The following is a 20,669-nucleotide window of genomic DNA, read 5'->3' on the forward strand; positions in this document are numbered from 1 at the left end:
ATTCTATTTTCAATGCTTTATCAGTGATATGCAGATTTTTCTAATACCCAATTTGACATATCCAAATATAGAAAGTAAACTAAATACACAGCTTGAGCAATTAATTTTTACAACTTTCTTTAAGACAAATGCTGAAGATAGAATCTAGAAAATGCCATATTTTACCTTAATTTTACTTGAAATTATAAAGTAGAAATTCATTAATTCATGTAAAAAATACTATCCCTTAAAAAAATATCTAACCACTTGTTTACAGATAATAGTGCAAATTAAGTAATTACACAATTACAATAGCCTCACAATTATATCTTGTTCATTACTTAATTCTAATATCTTCTTGTCATTTTATAAATATGCTGTAGAGGCATAAATTCTATTAAAATCAAAGGCCTTCCAGGACACTAAAATAATACTGAGACAATTATGATTTCTTATGAAAAATAATTGTTTTAAACCTCCTTGAGTCTTCACATAAATTATGAAAATTTAATTCAAAAGAAAAATATAATAGCACAATCCATAAAATAAAAAACACAGTAAGCTAGGTCAGTTCATTTTTTAAGGAACAGCTAAGTTAATGCACTCAGGAGCATTTCTTCACTAGCAGAGGAAAGTGAAACAAAATTAGCATTTTTCTCCATGACAGAAAGTTTACTGCACTTCTAAATGCTTCTCTATCTCCAAAAATACATTTCTCATTGTTTCAGAACACACACACATTTTATATTTGTGGGTCAGCATAGTTATTTTGCTTCCTGAGAAGACATTACAAAAGGAAGCACTGAAATGAACAAAACCGTACAGGCAAAATTTTAGGAAATCTGAAATCATTTTGCCTGGGTCACAATTCAAAGTCAGTGATAAATGTTGTTACTCAGTGAGGGAGTGAGGGAGGGGGGAGGAGAATCAGTAGAAATATAAAATATCAAAGTCTTTAAAATCCAGACAGCAAATATAAAAACAGACATACTTATGTAAAAGCTGGAAAAGACATTTAAAGAAATGAGGTATGATAGTGCTACAACATATCTCAATGTATGAAGTTAATAACCTATACTTCAGAGTTGCAAAATAAGCAAATCATAAACTATTTGCAGCTGTGTTCACATGACCTTTCTGGCCAGACATTTAATAGTGACTATCAACTACATTTAAAATAATCATTAAGCTAACTTCATGATTATATGGGGAGTGTATCTGCCGCTTAAGAAGGCAAATTATAAGTAAAAAGGTAAGCAAACAATTTTATATTTATAATAAATACAGCATCAAGCATTTAACATTAGCAGTATTTAAAATTTTTAAATAATAAATACAACTATTTTATACAGAACTGTAACCATTTATTATACACACAAGTATATCAGTTCCTTTTGTTTACAAAGGCTGGTTATAGATAATATGGAATGTTACAGTACCATCTTGCATAAAATTTTAGTACACTTTTGTACTTGAAAAAGGGCGCAAAAACACCAGCCTAATAAATCTGACTGAATGAAATATCTTTTCTTTCTTTTTAAAAAGTACATCATTAACACATACATCACAAACTGTACATAAGCTCACTTTAAAATCACCAGTTGAAGATATGGTAGCAGGTATGCTGTAGTATTAACCATCTCTCTAATCAGTTTAATTATTAAAGGCTTGCACTGATACTCATTCAGGAGCCTTTGCTGACGTGTAAGCTTGTAATAAGAGCTACTGAACTCAGGTAAGTACAATTTAAAGAAGGCAAACAACAGCTGCCAAGAATTATTTGTAGTAAGAAATGTCTTCTAATAGAAGACTCACTGAGGAGCAGATATTCTTTAGATATCTTTCTTCTTTAAATTTATTGTAGCTGGTCAAGATTCTCCATTTTGAACTTTGGATGCTGGTGGCTGCATGAAATCCTTAAAGGGAACTAGTGCCTCTTTAAGTGCAGAACAGACTTCTGAAGATGAGCAGGTGATGCATTCTACTAAAGTTGGGTATAAGGCAATTACTTGTGCCCAGGTATTTCCATCAACTGTAATGCAAAAAGTATAAAACTTCAGAAAAGGGTGGATTTTAATAGCAGAGATCACCCAATTAACATAAACACAATCATTTAAATACAATGCAAAGAAAAAATTCCCAAATACATGGAGATTCCACAATCTTCTTTTACCTTTGGAAGATTTCCTGCAATATTTAATAAGATGTAAGGGAAAATACATAGTCAATGTGCAGATATATCAATACCAACACATTTAATAAAAATACATTTTTAAATGATACTGCAATTGCAAAGGCCTTGGAAGCTAAGTCAAGTAACTCAGAATACTTCAAAACTTTAGTCATTTTCAATATAATTGCTAGAGAATATAGTGTACATTTCAAGAACAATTAGAAAAGAGTTCAATTTTTTTATGCAGTTGTGTGCTAAAAATATAAATATATTATTTTCTCTGTAATGTCCTTGGTATTGCTTTCAATTTTAAATAACCATACATAGATTCATTCTTGAACTGCTTGATAATCTTTTTTTTAAAAAAACTGATTTCAGAGAGAGAAAGGGAGGAGAGCGAGATAGAAATATCAATGATGAGAGAGAATCATTGATTGGCTAACTCCTGCACAACTCCTCGTGGGGATGGAGCCCACACCTAGGCATGTGCCCTACTGGAAATCGAACTGTGACCTTCTGGTTCATGAGTCGACATTCAACCACTGAGCCACACTGGCTTGGCCTGTTTGACAATCTTTGATGTATATCATTAGATATGAACTGTAGTGGGGAGGGACTATTATGAACAATACTGTTGAATGACATTTAGTGAATGGACAAAAGTGTTATATCCCAATTAGTTTGTAATTTCCGAATGCATATGTTACAAAAATTGACAAAGTAGTTTACCTGTTTTTACTTATATAGACATGTTTGTATAGTTAAAATTAAGTATGTATAAAAAGTTTAATTTCACAGAAAAGTTTTCTATATGTGTTACTGCTATTTTAAATTTATACTGAATAGGTTTAGTAAATGTGTGCATTCACCAGTCACCGCCAGCAAACAAATGCACACGGCTAGGGCGTGGCTTAGCACACGTCTGAACATAGGCTAGCACACATTAAAACTGCTGCAGGCCCTATCTGGTTTGGCTCAGTGGATACAGCGTTGCCGGGTTCAATTCCAGTCAAGGGCATATGTCCAGGTTGCAGACTCAAACCCCAGTAGGGGATGTGCAGGAGACAGCAGATCAATGATTCTCTCTCATCACTGATGTTTCTGTCTCTCTCTCCCTCTCCCTTCCTCTCTGAAATCAATGAAAATATATTTTTAAAGAACTGCTGCAGAAAGTCATGCCACTCAACAGAACCAATTACCAAATGAGATGCTTTGTGATCATGTGCTAATCATTCAAAGAACATTGTTTACAGTCACTATTGGATTTAAAATAGACTATAGTTATGGATATGTAATATTTATATATGGCGGTGAAATTACTAGTGTTTTTTCCAACATATGCTCTATTGGTTAAAATTTGTTTAAAATAACAGTGAATTTATAACAACAAAAAATAACTTCTTAATTTAATTATAAACAAATCTTGGTTAAAAGCATTTTAAAATTAACAGGGTGTTAATTTTCACATGACATACGGACCAGAAATTTTGTCCATTAAATCTGAAGTCTGTTAAATTGAGGTCCACAAAATCAAGCGTTTACTATATACTACTAGAGGCCCAGTGCACGAATTTGTGCATGGGTGGGGTCCGGCCGGCCTGGCCCCAATCAAGGCAGATGGGAGCTGGGCCTGTTGTGAGGAGGAGACAGGAGGTTGGTCAGCTGGCCCGCCCCTGATCGGGACCTGATTGGGGCCAGGCCAGCTGGGGGGAGGGGCTACAGTTGATTGGCCGGTGAGCCCCACCCCCAATTAGGGGGCCTGATTGGGGGCCAGTAGCTGGGGAGGGGCTGTGGGAGGTTGGCCGGCCAGCCCCATCCCCAATTGGTGTGAGGGGCAGAGCTGGCTGGGGGGAGCGGCCACGGGCTGATCAGGGTGGTGAGCTGATTGGGGGCAGGGCCGGCCAACGGGAGGGGCCACAGGTGGTTGGCCAGCCGGCCCTGCCCCTGATTGGGGTGGGGGGGGGCAATCTGGGGTGGGGCCGGGTGGGGGGAGGGGCTGCAGGGGGTTGGCCAGCTGGCCTGTCCCATATTGGAGTGGGAGGGTAATAAGGGGCGTGGCCTGCTGGGGGAAGGGGCTGTGGGCCAATCAGGGTGGTGGGGGCCCATCTGGGGTGGGGCTGACTGGGGGGAGGGGCTGCAGGAGGTTGGCTGGCGGGCCCCATCCCCTATTGGGGTGGGGGGGCAATCAGGGGCGGGGTCGGCTGGGGTGAGGGACTGTGGGAGGTTGGCCGGCTGGCCCACCCCCTGATCTGGCTGGTTTGCTGGCCACAGTGGGCATCAAAGCGACCAGTCGTTCTGATCATTACAGTGTTCTGGTCGCTGGCTTTTTATATATATAGACTAGGGGCCTGGTGCACGAAATTCGTGCACTGGGTGGGGGGGGGGGAGTGTCCCTCAGCCCAGCCTGCCCCCTCTCACATACTGGGAGCCCTCAGGCGTTGACCCCCATCACCCTCCAATCGCAGGATCGGCCCCTTGCCCAGGACTGACGCCTCTGACAGAGGCGTCAGGCCTGGGCAGGGGACCCTCATTTCCCCCCAGCACTGGTTCTGCCCCCAGCCCAGGCCTGATGCCTCTGGCCCAGGCGTCAGGCCTGGGCAGGGGACCCCCAGACCCCTCCGATTGCTGGCTTTGCCCCTTGCCCAGGCCTGATGCCTCGGCCAGAGGCGTAGACCCCCATCACCCTCCGATCGCCTGATCGGCCCCTTGCCCAGGCCTGACGCCTCTGCCAGAGGTGTCAGGCTTGGACAGGGGACCCCCATCTCCCCCCGATCACTGGCTCTGACCCCTGCCCAGGCCTGAGGCCTCTGGCCCAGGAATCATGCCTGGGCAGGGGACCCCCATCTCCCTCTGATCACTTGCTCCACCCCCCGCCCAAGCCTGACACCTCTGACCCAGGCTTCAGGCCTGGGCAAGGGGACCATCATATCCCTCCAATCCCCTGGGGCCGCCTTTGCCCTGCCCCCCACCTCTTAGCTCCCCCCTGGGTTTCCGATCACTGTCAGTGGCAGGGGGCTTCTTCCTGCTTTCCCTTTCGCCTCCCTTTTGCATTGTGCCTACATATGCAAATTAGCTGCCATCTTTGTTGGCAGTTAACGGCCATCTTAGTTGGCAGTTAATTTGCATATAGCCCTGATTAGCCAATGAAAAGGGTAGCGCCGTACGCCAATTACCATTTTTCTCTTTTTTATTAGTGTAGATAATATGGATGAACCTTGATGACATTATGCTAAGTGAAATAAGCGAGTCACAAAAAGACAAATACTGTGTAATTCAACTTATATGAGCTATTCAGAGTAAAGTCATTGAGACATAAAGTAGGCTTATTGCTGCCAGGGGTTGGGAAGAATAGTGAATGGGGAGTTACTGTTTAAGGAGTATAAAGTGTCAGTTACAAGATGAAAAGTTATGGAGATGGATGGTGATGATAGTTGCACAATATTATGAATATCCTATATAATAAAAGCCTAATATGCAAATTGTCCCCTCAACTGGAAGTTCGACTAGGGGGTGGGGCCAGCCAGCAAACTGCCCACGGCCTCTCCCCCTGGCTGGCCCCACCCCTGGCCAGCCTCCCCCACCCTGATCTGGGCAGGCTGGCCGGACCCCACCCGTGCACGAATCTGTGCACAAGGCCTCTAGTATTTAATAATACTGAACTATACATATACTTAATAATGGTTAAGATGATAAATTTTATTTGTATTTTACTCAGATAAAAATTTGGAGCCTGACTGGTTTGGCTCAGTGGACAGAGCATTGGCCTGTGGATTGAAGAGTCCCAGGTTCAAGTCCGGTCAAGGGCATGTACCTTGGTTGCGGGCACATACCCATTCCACACCTCCCTTTGGATTGAATAAATATAAGTCTATTATTGACTCTTAAGAGTTCACATAGTACTCACCCTTTTTAGGCCCAAGTACCAATAAGTAGATTTAAAAACAAAAAAATGTATTTATTTTAATTATATAATAACTGAAAGGAACAAATATTCTATGAATCATTTATTAGGGACTTCCTTTTTTCTTGGTTAGTAAAAGAAATGCAATACCCAGTAGGGAGTATGCAGGAGGCAGCTGATTGATGTTTCTCTCTCATCGATGTTTCTCTCTATCCCTCTCCCTTCCTCTCTGTAAAAAATCAATAAAATATATATATTTAAAAAAAAAAATTTGGAGGGAACAAGGTTGCATATATCGAAACTTACCTAGATTGCCCTGTTTATTACAGGAAAATACAAAAATACATTATTTAAGATAACATCTTAAACTCAGGGAAAGCTACTCAAATTTCTTAAATTAAAATATTTTTTAAAAACTCACCACAGATATTGGTGAGCACTTTGGACTTAACTATCAAAAAAAAGAAAAAGCTATATGTATTGATATGAAAGATTCTTCATGGTATTTTATAAAGTGGGGGCAAAAAGTGTCCAGAACAGTAGATAATAATATGATACACATTCATTTGTGCTAAAAACTGGGGGCATAGTGAAGTATATTATTTTGTATTTACATAAACTTGTGGAAGGATTAAAAAACTAATAAGATTGAGGCATTCTAGTAGTTTAGGTGATAGCAATGTCGTCGTCTTGAATGTCATACTAAGAAGTGGAACTGTCTTATTTATTTATATATTTTTAAAGAATAAAGTTATTGAAGGAAACATTTAAAAAAATAAATAAATAAATAAAAAACTAATAAAAGTGAATGCCTATGGTGAGGTAAGAACTGGGTAGACATAGAACAGGGGAAAGATCTTAAAACTTTTCCCTTTATATACAGGGTGGGGTAAAAGTAAACTTACAGTTGTAAGTACCAGAAGCAGAGTTTATTATTGTGCTATTATTTATTGCACTATGTTCCGTATAAACAACTATAAACCTACTTTTGCCCCACACTGTATATATCTTTTTGTACATTTGAACCATGTGCGTATGTTTACTACCAGCTCAAATTTTTAAATAAAGATCAAGGTAAATGATAAAAATAAAATTATTTCAAACTAAAAATAAGTCCAATAAATGCCTCCTCTCCCACTAGAAAACCCTATAACAAATAACCAATGTGCTAAACACATGTAAAGTATACATCGGTTCCAAACCGTGTAGCTATCCTTCTGAATTAATTTTGAACTGGTCATGAGCAGTCCAACATATTTCTGCTGAGAAAGCCTGGCTTTTTCTAAGTTATCTTCTTTTTTTCTGTTTCCTAATGAAGCTTATTATACCTTTTTAATATGTTATAATATAATAATCATCATTTATGGTTACATTTAAATTAAACTTCACTTCATATGTCTAGAGGCATAATTCCAACTCTCTTAAACAATTTTTAACATTAATAATTATACTGCCCTATCTACGGCCCATTGGCTTTGTTTGTTTTTTTTTAAAGGTTGCTGAGTCTTCCTTCCCCTTTCTTTCTTTAAACAAATTCTCATTAAATTATTGATAGCTGTCTAAAGAGCATACAAAAGAATGCAAATACTATACATTGAAATATACTGGTTATATGTAATATATCTATAGCAGTAACATGGGAAACAGAGAATTTCCTGTTTATGTCTTAAGTATAATATATTTTTAAGGATCTAATTCTATCCTATGATCTAATGAAGATTTTACTGACTGACTTCTAGAAAAATCAATGCATGGTTTCCCTCTCTGAAAAATTAGCCAGAATATTTCTTTTTAGAAAAACTTAAATTTGAACTTGAGATAAATTTAAGACATTGCTCCAGGATTTTTCCCCAAAATTCCACACCTCCCTTTGGATTGAATAAATATAAGTCTATTATTGACTCTTAAGAGTTCACATAGTACTCACCCTTTTTAGGCCCAAGTACCAATAAGTAGATTTAAAAACAAAAAAATGTATTTATTTTAATTATATAATAACTGAAAGGAACAAATATTCTATGAATCATTTATTAGGGACTTCCTTTTTTCTTGGTTAGTAAAAGAAATGCTGTTTAAAGTGCCAGTCATCTAAGGTGCCAGAATGTAAACCAACACACTTCCTTATTTAACAAAGTCTAGTTGTATAAAAAAATGTCAGCTGAATGAGAGTGTGTTTAGTGACACAATTGACTTATAGTCTGGTGCCAGCTCTTTACCTTGTCCTGGATCAGTAACAAACTCTTAAGAGCAGTGGCTGGTCCAACAAACCAGACTTTGAGTAACAATGCTGTAGAGCAGCAGTTCGCAACCTGTGGGTCGCGACCCCTTTGGGGGTCTAACGACCCTTTCACAGGGGTCGCCTAAGACCATCGGAAAACACATATATAATTACATATTGTTTTTGTGATTAATCACTATGCTTTAATTATGTTCAATTTGTAACAATGAAATTGAGGGTCACCACAACATGAGGAACTGTATTAAAGGGTCGCTGCATTAGGAAGGTTAAGAACCACTACTGTAGAGGATTCAAAATAGAACAAAACAAGGCCCAAAAAGCCTCTTAAGAACTTTACAATTTAAGGGGAGTGAGTCATGTACATGTACAACTATAACACAAATAGGGTGCTTTAATGCAAAGGTACACATAAAAGAGCTAGGAATTCAACAAGAAAAATATATCATTGACCTTTAAGGATTAAAAACAGGCTTAAAAGAGGAGTGGTATTTGAATTAGGTGGATGTAGGCAGGAGGATGAAATAAGCAAAGGGTTGGAAATACTTGGGTAGATAGAATTTTAATTTGGTGGGAGAGTAGGGTGTATGAGGTCTAGTGGGAAATCAAGCATGAATAGAATAGTCAGACAGTACTCTTGACACACTTGGTAGATAATGAGTAAAAAAGATTTTTTTGTTTTGTTTTACAAGGATGGGAAAATAAATGGTTGAATATATTTTTGGAAAAGTCATTTCTGGCCATAATGTGAAGAACAGATTGGACAGGAATAAGTAACAGAAAGGGAAAATAAATGAGAAAGGACTATAAAAATGATTCATAGTTATTTATACAGTTGATATATCTACAGTAAATCAGTACAAATGCAGAATAGAAGCTTCCCCATACCAGAAAAAGTCAATGATGTTATATACTAAAAATACACAAAATATGAATTGTCCATACAACACCCTGAATTCAGACCAATTTACTTTAAAAAAAAAAAAAGTCAGCCAAATAGTTGTTTTAACATGAAGACAAAACATTAAGAATAAATTTTACTTAATTGACATCTTAATGGGCTGATGCTTAACTGTCATAAAGACCAGAGAAAAGAAAGTCTAATAGCTGTTATGTTCCTAAAATTCAGTTAACTTAATAATAATACAAAAGTACATTACAAATAGAAGATAAACGTTATGAGTTTAGAATAACTGAGTTTCTAAGCACTTACCATTCTCAGGCTGAGTTTTCTTAAGTGAATCAATGAGAGTACTAACTGCTTTTAAAACAAATATGATTTCTGTTACTTGTTGCCTAAAAAAGAAATGAGAAATTATTTCCATTAAGATTTTAACATATGCATGTGTGTTTTTTACTGTGTTTAAGCCATCAGTCAGACATCCTGTGAGAGGTCCTGGACTGCAAGAGTGCACAGGCTGGACGGAGGGACCCCCCAAAGTGCATGAATTTTCGTGCACCGGGCCTCTAGTAAGATATATAGTTCTTACCATTAGTTATCAATTTAAAAAAGGGGGAGAGGCAATCTACTCGTGCAAATCTAAATTTATTTGTAAGCAATTTCATGTAACTACTTAAAATTAAAACATTTTATAATATGTGCTTTTAAAACTTCTCTGTGAAAGGTGTATTTATTTTAACTAATTAGTACTAGAAAGGATTTGCCAAAGATTAAATGGAAATATAGACTACTATTACCTCCTAGCACATATTTTATCATGCTGTTAAAAGTTTAAAATTACAATAATGCATAGTTAACGTTCCAATACAACAAATAACATACTCAAAATCAGTCCTAAGATGGCACTATTTGGAGACATCAGCAATAAAGAATGAACTTGCAGCAAAGGATCAACAAGAGTAGCTTGCATCCCTTCTTTCTCCCTATGAAATAAAGCTCTTCTACTATAGTATAAACAGCACCCCAACCCGATTCCTGGTATGAGTCTGTGTTTTCATTCTACAGATAAGATTTTCCTAATATATGACAAGGTACTATTTAAAGCCACCCTTTGTAAGCACTGAAGTATTTTATCCTGTTGCAATGCAGCTTTTTAGAAAAAAATGTAATGGTAACTGCATCAAACATAATATGATAGAACGTAACACTTCATGGCACAAGAGTAGCTTGATTCCCTTCTTTCTCCCTATGAAATAAAGCTCTTCTGCTATAGTATAAACAGCACCCCAACCCGATTCCAGGTATGAGTCTGTGTTTTCATTCTACAGATAAGATTTTCCTAATATATAACTAATATTCAATTGAAAAGTAATAGAATAAACACAAAATATTTAAAAATGAAGGGCAAGTTAATTTTGAAACCAAATAAGGTTGTAATTTAATAAATAAAAACAGTCCAAACAAAGCAACTTTAATACTGCTCTCCAAAGTATTTCAGAGATCAATTTTGATGAATAAATTTCAATGATGACTATAAACACGTTACTAATACCTGTCTTTGGAATGCTATCCTATCTAATGAAAGAGAAACATGGTAATTGGCGTACAACCGCTACCCTTCCCGTTGGCTAATCAGCGAGATATGCAAATTAACTGCCAGCCAAGATGGCGGCCGGCAGCCAGACAGCTTGAAACTAACATGAGGCTTGCTTGCTTCAGTGACGGAGGACTGCAACGCTCCCCGCCTGCCTTGCCGGGCCTCTGAGCTTGCAGTTTAAGAAACATTGTAACAAATATAGAAGCTAAACAAAACCCCAGAAACCTGCTTTCAGCGAGTGGTATCTCAGAACTGGAGTTATAGATTGTTTCGATTATAGAACCCAAACAAACCAGATACCTTCTTTCAGCAGCAGAGGCCTCAGAGCTGGAGCCAGAGCTAAAGCTGGCCCAGAATAAAAAAGAAAAAAGAAAAAAAAGGAGAAGTTGGGAGCTTCAGTCGGCCTGAAAATAGCCCTCAGCCCCTCACCCAGACTGGCCAGGCACCCCAGTGGGGACCCCCACCCTGAAGGGTGTGTGACCAGCTGCAAACAGCCATCATCTCCTCACCCAGGCTGGCCAGGCACCCCAGTGGGGACCCCCACCCTGATCCAGGACACCCTTCAGAGCAAACCAACCAGCCCCACCCATGCACCAGGCCTCTATCCTATATAGTAAAAGGGTAATATGCCTCCCAGCACCGGGATCAGCGGAGCCGCGAGGTCTCCCAGCACCAGGATCAGCGGAGCCGAGAGGCCTCCCGGCACCGGGATCAGTGTGACAGGGGGCAGTGTCCAAACCCCCTGATCACCCGCGGCTCTGTGTGTGACAGGGGATGGGGCCACAACCTACCTATCGGCCCTGCTCTGTTCGTGACAGGGGAAGGCGCCCTAACCCCCTGATCAGCCCTGCTCTGTGCCTGATAGGGGGGAGCTCCCCAACCCCCTGATCGCCCTGCGGCTCTGTGTGTGACAGGGTGTGGCGCCTCAACCCCCTGATCGGCCCTGCTCTGTGTGTGACAGGGTGCGGTGCCCCAACCCCCCCTCCCCACAGGCCCTGCTCTGGGTGTGACGGGGTAGAGCCATAACCTCCCCATTGGCCCTGCCCTGAGTGTGACAGTGGCATTGCCCCAACCCCCTGTTCCACCCTGCCCTGAGTGTGACAGGGGGCGGTGCCCTAACTCCCCTATCGGCCCTACTCTGTGAGTGACAGGGGGGAGCTCCTCAACCCCCTGATCGACCCTGCTCTGTGCATGACAGGGGGGAGCTCCCCAATCCCCTGATTGACCCTGCTCTGTGCTTGACAGGGTACGGAGCCCCAACCCCCTTGATGGGCCCTGCTCTGTGCATGACAGGGGGTGGTGCCACAACCTCCCCATCGACCCTGCCTTAAGTGTGACAGGGGGCGGTGCCCCAACCCCCCAATCGGCCCTACCCTGAGCGTGACTGAGGGTGGCATCGCAACCTCCCGATCTGCCCTGCTCTGTGCATGACAGGGGGCGGCACCCCAACTCCCCAATCGGCCCTGCTCTGAGCCCGACCAGGGGCTGTACCTAGGGATTGGGCCTGCCCTCTGCCACCCGGGAGCAGGCCTAAGCCAGCAGGGCATTATCTCCCGAGGGGTCCCAGACTGCGAGAGGGCACAGGCCGGGCTGAGGGACCGCCCCCAACAACGAGTGCACAAATTTTTGTGTGCCGGGCCTCTAGTCCTAATATATAAAAACCCAGGGACTGTAACAACAAAAATCACAACTGACTGGAAGTTAGTCCTGCGGTCAGTGCTGGGTTGACATGATGACTGCCGCTGCTGCGGGTGTGGCGACCCAGCAACTGACTGCCGAGGGGGCTGCAGATCAGGCCCAGAGAGAGGCCCGGAGCGAGAGGCAGGGTCTGATCTGCAGCCTCTATGGCAGCTGTTGATTAGCCATTGCCTCTCTCTTTCTCTCTGGGCTTTGCCAGCAGCCCCGCCTCTCTGATCAGGCATGGAGATAAGCCCAGAGACGTTGACAGGCATAGAAACTGACCAATAAGAACCAAATCTGGGTGAAGTGTGAGGAGCCAATGGCTGCCTAGGAAGTGGAGCTTTTGACGCTGACTGGCATAGAAACCCATCAATCAGAACCAATTCTGGGTGAACTGTGAGGAGCCAATGGCTGCCTAGGAGGCGGAGCTTTTGACACTGACTGGCATAGAAACTGTCCAATCAGAACCTAATCTGGGTGAACTGCGAAGGCAAAACCTAAGGTGGGGGCTGAGGAGGGGTTTTAAGGGCAACAGCTGTTTGGTGTAAGGTGTAAGAAAGCAGTTCAATTTTTTTAATGACTGGTTTGGCAGTATAGTGCATATGGCTGGCTATCAGTCCAGATATAGGGATTATGTATTTTTGTCTGCTAAGAGCATCTCCTCCTGATGAAAAAGGCCTTCCCCTCCCCCATTTAAGAAATCCTATCCTATATAATCTATCTATACTAATAAAAGGGTAATATGCTAATTAGACTGGGTTGACCGGCCATCTTTTGGACGTCCAACTTCTTTCCGGACAAAGCCATGGTGGTGGGGGTCGAGGCAGAGAGGGCCATTGGGGGCAACCAGGCTGGCAGGGGAGGGAAGTTAGGGGCGATCAGGCAGGCAGAGGCAGTTGGAGGCAAGATCAGGCCGGCAGGGGAGAGCAGTTGGGGGCGAGATCAGATCGGCAGGGGAGGGCAGTTGGGGGTGATCAGGCAGGCAGGCAGAGGCAGTTAGGGACGATCAGGCAGGCAAGCAGAGAGGTTAGGGGCTATATCAGGCAGGCAGGCAGAGGAGTTAGGGGCAATCAGGCAGGCAGGCAGGTGAGCCATTAGGAGTCAGTGGTCCCAGATTGCGAGAGGGATGTCCGACTGCCGGTTTAGGCCCAATCCTACAGGGATCCTATAGGGATCGGGCCTAAACCGGCAGTCGGACATCCCCGAAAGGGTCCCCGATTGGAGAGAGTAAAGGCTGGGCTGAGGGACACACCCCCCCCCCGCATGAATTTCATGCACTGGGCCACTAGTCTATATATATAAAAGCCTAAGCGACCAAACGACCAGTAGTAGAATGGTCACGATGATGAGCGCTGACCCCCAGGGGGCAGACCCTCAATGCAGGAGCTGCCCCCTGGTGGTCAGTGCGCTCCCACAGTCAACCTCCCACAGCCGGCAACCTCCCGTAGCTGACCATCTCCCGTGGTCCCTCCCTGCAGCCGGCTGGCCACAATCTGCCCCAATCGCTGGCCAGGCCAAAGGACCCCACCATGCACAAATTTGTGCACTGGGCCTCTGGTTGTATATAAAGGGCATAGCTATATAAATCTGAATATGGGGAGGTATAATTTTTATGCCCTATAAATTAAAAATACAGTGAATCCTAAAAGAAATACAATGGCTAAGAAGGATTGATAATTCAAAAATAGTACAGCAAATTACTATGTGACTTTTTCATTCATCAAATTTGAAAAAGAAGATAAATAATAAACTGGCAAATAATACTAAAATGCTAAACATTGAAGAAAAGGACATTCATATACTCCTCAGAGAATGTAAATTGGTAGAAATCTCTGGTAGGCAATTTGTAATACATATCAAAAGCTTCTAAAATGTCTATCTTTTGACAGGTAATTTCTAACTCCAAAAATTTATTATAAGTAAATAAGAATGTGCACAAAGATTTAGGACTAGTGATTTACCTCTCTAATACTACCTTAGGAAATGGGGCCCACATTTCCTCTTTCCTAACTTTAATAACTTCATCTTCCAATATTATTTTACTTACTTCATTTGCTTTGCCTTAAACTCTAACTTCCCCATCAAAAAGTAGCTGGCAATACAGCCCTAATTTATGAATGCAATTTTTTTTATGACTTTTGATCATATACTCCGACTTTGATTAGCCTGAGCTTAACAGAAAGCCCCTGAGACCCCTCCACTATAATAGTATGGCTAAATGAGAAATAAATCAGTTTAGGTACAAGGACTTAAATAAGCAAATTAGATAAAAGAAGATCTAAGATATGGCTAGCTGACTTACAGAGAAACCTAGAAATAACTATAAACCAAAGTAAGAGCATAATTTATTATTCTCTCTCCAGAGAGATCTACAATCATGTGCTCATGTAGATTTATAAGCCCTTATTCAGAAATCCTTTAGAAGAAAAAAAACTTTCAGAATTCAATTTTGTTTTTCAAATTCATAAAGGTAAGTTGGTACTGAAAAAGCGTCCCTTAATAAAACATTAGTATATCAGCAGCAAAACTTATGAACATTTAGATTGTATGGAAAACATCAAATTATAAACAGCCTCAGGTGAAGTTCAGATCACTTATGAAAACACTTTTCAGAGGTTTTTTTAAATTATGAATAACTATAATAGCATATTTCCTTCTTTAATAAAATATATACCTTGGAAGAGGGCATTTACCACTTAATCTTTCATCCTCTATATAGCGATGTAGTACATCTTGAGACCTCTTTAAAAGCACTGAGAGTGCCATTCGTGAGATGTAGCCTTCTTGAGGCGTTGTGACTTTATTACTGAAGGAAAACTGGAGCAATGTTTCAAAACACATTTTAGAAAATTCTTCTCTCAAACGAATATCAATCTCTGCTTCTGTAAAATAATTTTTGATGGTTAATAAAAGGTTAAATACAACTCTTAGCAAATTTATATATATGATTTTTCCCCTGAATGTGGGAGAGGCACATTGATTGGTTGCCTCCTGCACACACCCCAACTGGACCAGGGGAGCAAACCCACGTACCCTTGACTGGGAATCAAACCTGAGAACATTTGGTGCTTGGGCTGATGCTCTAACCACTGAACCACCGGCCCAGGCTCCCATGTGTCATTTTCATACAACTCTTTTAGGTGGAACTTTTTACTTTTCTTTCTGAAATCTTTTAGGAACTTCTCTTTATTACCGAATGTTTTGATATTTCATGATGACATGCTTTACTGTGGGTCCTTTTTCTTTCACTGTTCTGGGTCTTGAATGACCATTTTTAATCTGGAGATTTATTTCAAATTGTTTGAGAATTTTCTCTCCTAGCTTTTCTCTGTTCTCTTTATGGAAGACCGATTGTCAGATGTTAGGCCTCTTTATTCATTTTATTTATTTCTTCTTTTTTGTCTTTGCTATACTTTTTAGGTTATTTCATTAATTTTTCTTCCAACCCTTCATTGAACTTGTTATTTCAGCCACAACATTTTAGTTTCTATGGCCTCTTTTAATGTTCTAATCGTTCCCTTTTAATAACATTTTTCTTGTTTCATGGATGTAAAAGCACTTATCTCTCTGAGCATCCTAATTACAATAATTGTGCTTTTCTTTAAAAAAAAATGTTTTCTATGACTCCGCATTACCTCTTTCCTCCCAGTTTCTTTTGACCCTCCTTCATTTGTTTTGGTCTTTCTCTTTCATGTTGAAGAATTTCCTCAAATGTCTGTGAGCTTTGCCTGTCAGATCATACTTAAGAGCAGAAGACCAAAAACGATCAGTGGATCCTCTGTGTTTACAGATTGGTCTTATTTAGCAAGAAAGAGCAGTATATGTGTTTAAGGAACACTCAAGGGCAAAGCTGAGAAGTCTGTTTCCTATGGCAGTCATTGGAAGAATGTCCATGTACCTTATCAGATACATTTAATAGTATAAATGGACCCAGCTGGTATGGCTCAGTGACTAAGCTTCAACCCATGAAAAGCGGTTCTCAACCTGTGGGTCACGACCTCTGAAAATACATCCTGCATATCAGATATTTACATTACGATTCATAATAGTAGCAAAATTACAGTTATAAAGTAGCAACGAAAATAATTTTATGGTTGGGGGTCACCACAACATGAGGAACTGTATTAAAGGGTCGCGGCATTAGGAAGGTTGAGAACCACTTCAGTTCCCAGTCAGGGCACATGCCTGGGTTGCAGGCTCAATCCCCAGTAAGGGATGTGCAGGAGGCAGCCGATCAATGATTTTCTCTCATCACTGATGTTTTATCTTGCTCTCCCTTTCCCTTCCTCTCTCTGAAATCAATAAAAATAAAAAAGAATTTTTAAAAATAGTATAAACGGCAAGAGATATCATGAGAAAACTACTAAAAAAGCATACATTGCAACTCAGTAGTCCATATTTAGCCTAGTATATTTGTATCTAGTGATTATAAAGATTGTTCTTAATGTGTATTTTATAAAAATGTATCTACAATTTTTATGCACTCAATAATAAAAGTGATCACATTAAGATAAATGAACTTTAAGATTTTTTCTCTGAGGTTCTCATGTGTATGAACAGATCAGTTTTTAAAACTGTCTGGGCTAGGACAAAAAAACTGGTTTGTGAAGTAAGCAACATGAGAGACATCTAGTGGTCAAGCTGCATACATATATGCTCTTTAAAGTGTTCAGCTTAGTAGAAGTTAGTCATGGCTCTGGTAAATTCTGGGGATTAAGGATAGATATTCATGGCACATTTTTACTATTTTTTTTTAATATATTTTATTGATTTTTTACAGAGAGGAAGGGAGAGAGATAGAGAGTCAGAAACATCGATGAGAGAGAAACACCGATCAGCCGCCTCCTGCACATCCCCCACTGGGGATGTGCCCGCAACCCAGGTACATGCCCCTGACCGGAATCGAACCTAGGACCCCTCAGTCCGCAGGCCGATGCTCTATCCACTGAGCCAAACCGGTTTTGGCAATTTTTTAATCATTTCACAGAAAAATGATGCCACTGTTACATTTAACATTTAAGCACAGGTTTAGAAGAGAAATAACAGCAAAAGGCAACTTATATATCATCTCCCAGTAAGGCAGCATGATATAATCAAAAGGAGCATGTAGTTCTTTTTAAGAATGAATTTTGGCCACCAGCCTTAAGATTGTGGGCAATTTTTTTCAAGCTTTTAAAACCCATTTTCCTTTCTATAATATGATGGAACTTGTCCTCACAGAAATATTGTGAGAAGCGGGATTAATATTCTGGCATAAAACCCTATACATAGTAAGTAGTATTCACTAAATGTTAGTTTCTTTAATGTCAAGGTATCTATTTTTTTAATGGACTAACTCTGAAATTTATAGTCCAGAGAGGTTGGTATTAATATCTTCATTTTACAGATGACAAAACTCAAACTTAGAAAAGTTAGCCAACTACTAAGTGGCAGAATATACACTTATTACCTCCCAATAATCCATGACTTCACAAAACTGGAAACCTGTCAGCCTGAAAGACTTAAGTGGATTCCCTAAGTGTTTTGCAATTAATTCATTGCATATAATTCACACAATATTTACCACATTTCCCCCTCGTAAAGCTTAAAGCTCTAAATCACATTAATAAAAATTACCTTACTCATTTACATTTACCACAATCATAGGAGTTAACATTTTTACATTAAGCTTCTTCAAAAATATTTCAATACTTATTAGTATTTTAAAAAAATAACTGAAATAACATACCTGTAAATGAAGATGATTGAGAATGTATTGAGCCCTTATTAAGCATGGTCATTATCTGACCAACAAATTCCTTAGGAATAAAATTGGCATAAGGTAGTATCTCAGTGCTGATAAGCTGAACTACCTAAAACAATAGAGGCAAATTCAAATGCAATTTTTTTCTTGAAGAAGATTGACTCAAATGACAATTTGTAATGTAAGATTTAAATCTTATGTAAAAAAAAAAAAAAAAAAAAAAAAAAGCAAGTAAAGAATCTCCTTTAATAGAAGTACACAAACATTTTAAGGTTAATATAGAGGATGACTAGTCAGCTTCCCCCGTCTTAGTAAATAACTTTATCACAAAGTAGTCAATACTATAAACTGTTTACTATGCAACAATTTTACTAAATGTTGATCTTACTTCTAATACATCATATACTATTTTTGCCTTTTGAAGAAATTTTTAAAGTTTACAAGACTTTTAATATAGTAACTGGACAAAAGGCAGTATTTTGTATCTATCTGATGATGCTTATGCTTTTTATGTACACTTTAAAGTATTTGATTTTATTTACTTAAAAGTTCCCTATCCTATTTAAAGAATAACACACACACACACACACACACACACACACACAACCAAAAACTACTACTTTAAACTCCATTTATATTCAACAAAATATATTTTTTAAAACTCATTTAAGAATGCTAAAGGTCATCTATGGATGGTTAAAAATGAGAGAAATCTAAGCAACTCGTTGATCAATTTCAACTACAAACATCTGATTTGTTCATTAAACTGTAGTAAATACTTGCTAACTAATGAATTTTACTGAATAAACTGCTTTTAAAATTATTAAATGGACACACCTAAGTAGAAAACATACACTCAGTGCAAAGCTAACAAATATAAGAAAGTCATTTAAAAATTTTCAATGCTTTAAATTTAACCTTTCACCTCTTTGAGAGTTTTCATGCTCTTGGTTTAAGTTTAATCTATTACTTCACTTTATTTTTTTGAGCAATTTTACAGTTTTAACATTTCTACAATGTGGTTTGCACAAATAGTTACAGACAAATGTTTTAAATAGCTTCCTCACCTCAACATCAATACTTTCATTTCTTTGAAATTCTTGAATAGAAAGGTTATCCGGAGGTATGCTAAAAAAAACAAAACAAAACACTTGATTTTTAAAGGTAAAATATTCTCTGAAAATACAAATGGAAAAAATTTTATTTTCACCCAGGTTGGGACATTACCATTTATTTAAAAGAACAGTATTTTTAATTAAAGTCATTAGTATAAACGATTAGTTACAAACATAAAATTCCAGCTACAAAAATACTTGGCCCAATCCTGAACTAAATAAAATCTATAGAACTACACTACTTTCAGTATTAGAATTGTAAAAACAAGGAAAAGTAAAGATATTATCATCTGTGGCTACAGCAAAAATTACCACTGTGACAATACTGGAATTTCCTTATATTGCCAATGACTTAAGAAAGCCTTGGTCAAGTTGTTGAATTATTCACTCAGAGACTCTCCATTAATCATTAATTTGTAACAAATCCAATATATTAAAGATCTTTACAATAAAGGATAGACAACATCTTAAAAGAGGAGGATTGATTCAGACTTTCTAAAGCAGAACATTATTCCAGCAAGATCAGAAGAAATGGATAGTTCTGAGAGAACCAAGGTGAATTCTAGATCCTGTGGCTCTTATTAAGAATGAGTAGTAAAATGATATTAATCTTATGGAATAATAAAATATTAATTACTCAAAAATAGCTGAGAATAGGATGGTAATGATTATTACAATAATGACAGCTAAAACTAGGGAGCTCTACACTGTACTAACAGCTTTATTTGTATTATCTCCTATGTTCCCACAGTAACCACATGTAGTAATATTATCATGTAACTGACAGAAGAGGAAACTGAAGCTTAGAATGGCTAGTAATATGATAAAAAACACACTATAAATAAAGGCCACAATTCAAACCTAGACTTATTTGATGTTTGAGCCTAAATTATTCTATTTTATATTTTAAATGTAAAAACAGTATTATCATGTTTAGGTTTAGGGGTATAGTATATTATTTTGTATTTAGGGCTATTTTTGCTATATATGGTATTATTTGGTTTACCTTTTACAGGTATTAAAATACACACACCTAGCCCTAGCCGGTTTTGCTCAGTGGATAGAGCATCAGCCTGCGAGTGTCACAGGTTCAATTCCAGTCAAGGGGATATGCCTGGGTTGCAGGCTCAATCAGTGTGGGGCATGCAGGAGGCAGCCGATCAATGATTCTCTCTTATCAATGATGTCTCTTTCTCTCTCCCCCACCCTTCCTCTCTGAACTCAATAAAAATATATTAAAAATAATAAAGTAAAAAAGAACGAAATAGAAATTCTAGTGCTAAAGAACTCAATAAATAAGATGAAGAATGCATTAGAAAGCACTGGAAGTAGAACAGACTATAT

General features: G+C 39.2%; 1 protein-coding gene across 18 annotated transcripts in view; it reads right to left on the reverse strand.

Annotated features, from left to right (window-relative positions):
- Positions 1–1,224: 1,224 nt before the first annotated feature.
- Positions 1,225–20,669, reverse strand: part of MON2 (MON2 homolog, regulator of endosome-to-Golgi trafficking) — a 126,811-nt gene continuing 107,366 nt past the window's right edge. For 14 of the 18 annotated variants that reach the window (XM_036300968.1, XM_036300965.1, XM_036300960.1 and 11 more), the window contains 5 exons: positions 19,278–19,338; positions 18,196–18,319; positions 15,142–15,349; positions 9,503–9,585; positions 1,225–2,011 (listed from right to left, as the gene is read on the reverse strand). In XM_036300968.1, coding sequence (XP_036156861.1) covers positions 1,848–2,011; positions 9,503–9,585; positions 15,142–15,349; positions 18,196–18,319; positions 19,278–19,338 — 640 coding nt within the window. In that variant the 3' untranslated portion in view covers positions 1,225–1,847. Of the gene's footprint in view, positions 2,012–9,502; positions 9,586–15,141; positions 15,350–16,188; positions 16,209–18,195; positions 18,320–19,277; positions 19,339–20,669 lie in introns of those variants that run through there. The other 4 variants (XR_004966309.1, XM_036300964.1, XM_036300966.1 and 1 more) reach the window with 4 other exon arrangements.

Source organism: Myotis myotis, unplaced genomic scaffold, assembly GCF_014108235.1.
Source record: "Myotis myotis isolate mMyoMyo1 unplaced genomic scaffold, mMyoMyo1.p scaffold_m19_p_3, whole genome shotgun sequence".
Taxonomy (NCBI): Eukaryota; Metazoa; Chordata; class Mammalia; order Chiroptera; family Vespertilionidae; genus Myotis; species Myotis myotis.